General features: G+C 49.7%; 1 protein-coding gene across 1 annotated transcript; it reads right to left on the bottom strand.

Moving 5' to 3' along the window:
- Nucleotides 1–1,748: 1,748 nt before the first annotated feature.
- Nucleotides 1,749–3,866, bottom strand: C3_1H11orf96 (chromosome 3_1 C11orf96 homolog). Its single transcript, XM_069221801.1, has one exon. The coding sequence runs from the start codon at nucleotides 3,041–3,043 to the stop codon at nucleotides 2,672–2,674; it is 372 nt and encodes a 123-aa protein (XP_069077902.1). The 5' UTR covers nucleotides 3,044–3,866; the 3' UTR covers nucleotides 1,749–2,671.
- Between the last annotated feature and the right edge of the window lie 312 nt (nucleotides 3,867–4,178).

Raw genomic sequence — 4,178 nt, 5'->3', positions numbered from 1 at the left:
GCCAGGTTTTTCCACTGAATTCTGGGACTTGTAGTCTTGTTTATTTTCATTATGAAACAGGATTACAGCTCCCAGAATGCAAAGAAGTCTTCCTTCCCTACCACAGGCGTCGTTACTATCAGCCCTGGCAAGCTTCTCAGGTCCAAGTATGAGGAACTGCTGCAGGCCAGGTTTTTTTTCTTTGAATTCTGGGACTTGTAGTCTTGTTTATATTCTATAGGCACCCGAATTCAAAGGAAAAATGCGGACTGGAGTAGCTCACCACGCACGAACCTGGGTTTGCACCTAGAGACTCTAAGGGGAGCCCTGTGCATAGTATGGGGACAAGAGGCGGGCAAGCCAACAAATTAGCAGGGAGGGCCATACTAGAGCCGAGCCAAAGCTCCCTCTGGGCTCTAAGAGACCCTGCACGAGCCGAAATAGCAATTAAATCATGCAAGGGGCTTCATGTGAAAATATGATTGTCTCTTTGCATTTAAAAAAGATATTTTTTTAGCATGCATAAGTATTTCATCTTAACATATCAGATTATTTGTGTACAGCACATACCTTGAACTTTCATACTGGAAGGTAATTTCATATGTGTTAAGGAAGAAAAAAGGCGGCTCTGTAATTTAAAATATTTGCCTAGGATCACACAATTTATTCATCGCAGGAAAGCCAGGATTGGTCCTGGGTTTTCTAGGTCCGCATTATGCAATTCGCCCTCTAGATAGTTACCCCTTTCTCTCCCTTTTAACACCAAAGGTTTATGCTGTTTTTAAGTGTTGGTGCACAATGGTAAAGTGTGGGTTGCAGGCAGAAGCTCGGCTCGCTTTCGCCTCGAGGGTCCCAGAGGACCTCGGGCTGAGCCAGAGGTTGGCCCCTGGCTCGAGCTTTAAGTGGCTCGCCCACCTCTATTGGGGACAAGCTGGTCTAATTCCCTTTTTCCACCAATGAGTAAAGGGAGGGATGATCTCTGAAAACATTTAGCAAACAAATGCTTCAAGGGAGATTTTTGTTTACTGAAATGTGACATAATATATGGTATGATATACCGTTATATTAGAACCCATGACCTGCAGGTTGCACACAGATTTCTTCCGTCATGTATTTTAACTCACAACATGAGCATCGACCCACTAAACAACTTTATCAGCTCATTTGCAGCATTACTATTACAAATGTCTAGGTGGTAAGAGAGCATAAATTAATACCTCTGCTAATGTGACTGGAGAAAATTATTGTGCATTACTTTACTTCGATTTAATAGTGTTTACTACCCATGAGGACCACGTGCCCCCCCCCCCAAAAAAAAACACCAAACAAGCCCCAAATCACATTGCACATATACACAATCACGAATCTCTCAGCAGAATGAGCAACACATGATCAAGTGGCCACTGTGTATGTGTGATCCTGGGCAAATCACTTTGGTCCTGATTCACAAACATTTTTTGGGTGTGTGTAGGTGTGATTTACCCTTGCAGAGCTAGTTTACTCCTAGAACTTCAGATTAAAGGAGTAAATCCTAGCAAAACCTTGCAAATTGGACTCTCTCTAATTTGTCAGAGTTCAAACATCTGCCTAAAATGGGTGACGATACAAACAAAATAAACACCAAGGAGAGGTTTACTTTGAACTACAATAGTTAAAAAACCTCTGTGAACCACGCTTGCACAGGCCTCACTGCAAAGCCGAAAACCGTGGCTCGCGCTGCAGGGCGAAAGATCACTTCACGTGCGAGTCACACATTCACCAGGCAAACGTGTCAACAAAATATTTATTTTTAAATAAAATATGACATATGATTTGAAACTGATTCAGTTACCACTGCCAGCATTATTATTTTTTAAAACAGGAAAATAGAAATTACTTCAAAAAAATTAAGTGCCCCATAGCTCCTCTTGCAAAAATAGAAAAAGGGCATTTTTAAGCACCCCAAAAATAAGAGGCAAAGGTCACAAGCTTGTGCGAGGAAATCAAGCTTTCGATACAAGTGCGCAAAAGTTGCGCAAAGGAAAGTTTTGTCCTTGGTGCCCTTTGGGCGCAGCAGCGTTAAGTCACGGTCATTTCAAACTAGTTCTTAGGAGCGTGGTTTGGCTTATCTCCTTCTTTGGATATTCAAGTGCCTTGAAGCGTCACCATGATGCAATAATCTCCACTGATTCCAATGAACAGCCTCCACACGTGGTAAACTGAGAGGAGTTTGTCTTCTATGATCTGTTTTCCTTCATCTTGCCTTAAGGCACGCCATCCTGCCTCTTTAAAATCCTCCATCTTTGAGCACCAGTGCTCTTGAAAAGATCCAGCCCTACTTGGGGTGTGAAGGGGTGAGCTGCTCCCAGTGAATCCTGCTGGGACCATTTGTAGTGTCCAAAGCTCTGAAACTGTTCATAGATGTGACACTCTGGCACATGAGTCATAGGCTGAAATTATGTTGATGGAACAGGTGGTCTAATGTCTCACCAGGTAGGTTGTGAGGGACCTCCCTCTGCCTACTCCAAGCCAGTGGGTAGGCAAGACCTATGTAGCGCCTACTGCCCATGGGATCGCCTCTTGGCCCTACCGTGCAGAGCAGCAGCCTCTGACGCTGCACCTGTTCCTGGAGGCGACACGTTTCGGCCACCTGCCAGGATCACCGGCCTGCAGAGGGGCAGCGAGGACCCGGCAGGACCTGGGGTGGCCCCCTTCAGTGAGTGGAGTCAGAGTCACTGGAATCGAGGCTGTGCCTCATCTTGGAGGTGCTGCTCAGCCTCTCCTTAGGGTGCAGGTGGAGGTTCTGCGTGCTTTTCCGCAGGGACTCCAGCGACTGCAGGAAGGACCTCCGTGCTTTCTCCTCCTCTGTGGCCGAGGTCCCTTCCTCCTCCACCTCCTGGATCTCATCGAAAGTGACCGGCTGGGTCTTGAACCTGGACTGCCGGGGCCTCCTCAGCTTGCCTTTCCCCTTCAACACCTTGGTTTTGATGGGCTGAGGGAACTCCTCCGTTTTGCACACGAACTGTGGCATGACCGCCTGGTAGCTGGAGCAGATACCAAGCACCTCCGCCTCCTTGGTGGACATGGTGCCTGCTAGCGCCTCCTATTGGTGTGATGGGTCTGAAATGGATGTCTCCAGGGAGGGAGGCAACCCTCGACGATCCCTCCAGGCCCTTACCGCCTCGCTGCGACGAGAAACCTGCGCTCAGTGTCTGCTCTGTGCTGCCGGTGAGGGTTGTTGTCGGATCAGCGTTGGAAAACTCAAATCAGAAACAAAACAGAGGAAAACTATCCCTGTAAAGTGTCACCGAACTGAGCGCCTTTGCTTTAAATTCAACTTTCCACACCCTTTCTGGATGCCAGAGGGTGCTCGCTTGTTGCTGAAGTGGGACTGACTGCTCCAGTCCTTTTGGAATACCAAGAGTGCTTAGTTCTAGCTGCGGGGCGGCTCCTTAGTCCCTCTGGCCCCTCTGGGATGTCAGTCAGTGGGTCCTCACTTCTTGCTGCAGGAGGGCCGCTCCAGTCCCTCTGGCCCCTTTGGGATGTCAGTCAGTGGGGCCTCACTTCTTTCTGGAGGGGGGCTGCTCCAGTCCCGCTGGCCCCTCTGGGATGTCAGTCAGTGGGTCCTCACTTCTTTCTGTAGTGGGGCGCTCCAGCCCCCCTGGCCCCTATGTGATACCAGTCAGTGGGTCCACTTCTGGCTGCACGGGGGGCTGCTCCAGTCCCTCTGGGATGTCAGTCAGTGAGGCCGCACTTCTTTCTGGAGGGGGGCTGCTCCAGTCCCTCTGGGATGTCAGTCAGTGGGTCCACTTCTTGCTGCAGGGTGGCCACTCCGTCCTCTTGGACACGAGGGCTGCTCTAGCTCTCTGCTCCGAGCTGCTCCTTCCCTCCCAGCTTCTCACTGATTACATCCCTTCCCTCCCTCATTATACATATTTATACATACGGTGGCCCCGCCCACCCTTCGCCTACTCGGATTGGTCGGAGATGCTGACGCTCGGGGGAGCTGACGTCATAGGCGTGTTTTACCGTCATTGAGCACCCATCGGAACGCAGTGGAACCCCCCCTTCCAGGGTCAGTCCGGCCAGGGGCTGTCAGGGCTCTTTGTTTCCTGTGGTGTGTGCCAGGGGCTCTGGGAGTTCCCGGGCCCCATGTGTTTGGAATTAACCAATGCACACAGTGTTCAGTGCAGAACTGGACATGGGAACCTAGCCCTGCC

Source organism: Pleurodeles waltl, chromosome 3_1 (assembly GCF_031143425.1).
Source record: "Pleurodeles waltl isolate 20211129_DDA chromosome 3_1, aPleWal1.hap1.20221129, whole genome shotgun sequence".
In the NCBI taxonomy this organism is placed as follows: Eukaryota; Metazoa; Chordata; class Amphibia; order Caudata; family Salamandridae; genus Pleurodeles; species Pleurodeles waltl.
This window is presented reverse-complemented; position numbering and strand designations above follow the sequence as displayed.

Bases quoted from the DNA above. Each gene is read 5' to 3' on its own strand.
- C3_1H11orf96 (XM_069221801.1), bottom strand. From the start codon at position 3,043: ATGTCCACCAAGGAGGCGGAGGTGCTTGGTATCTGCTCCAGCTACCAG.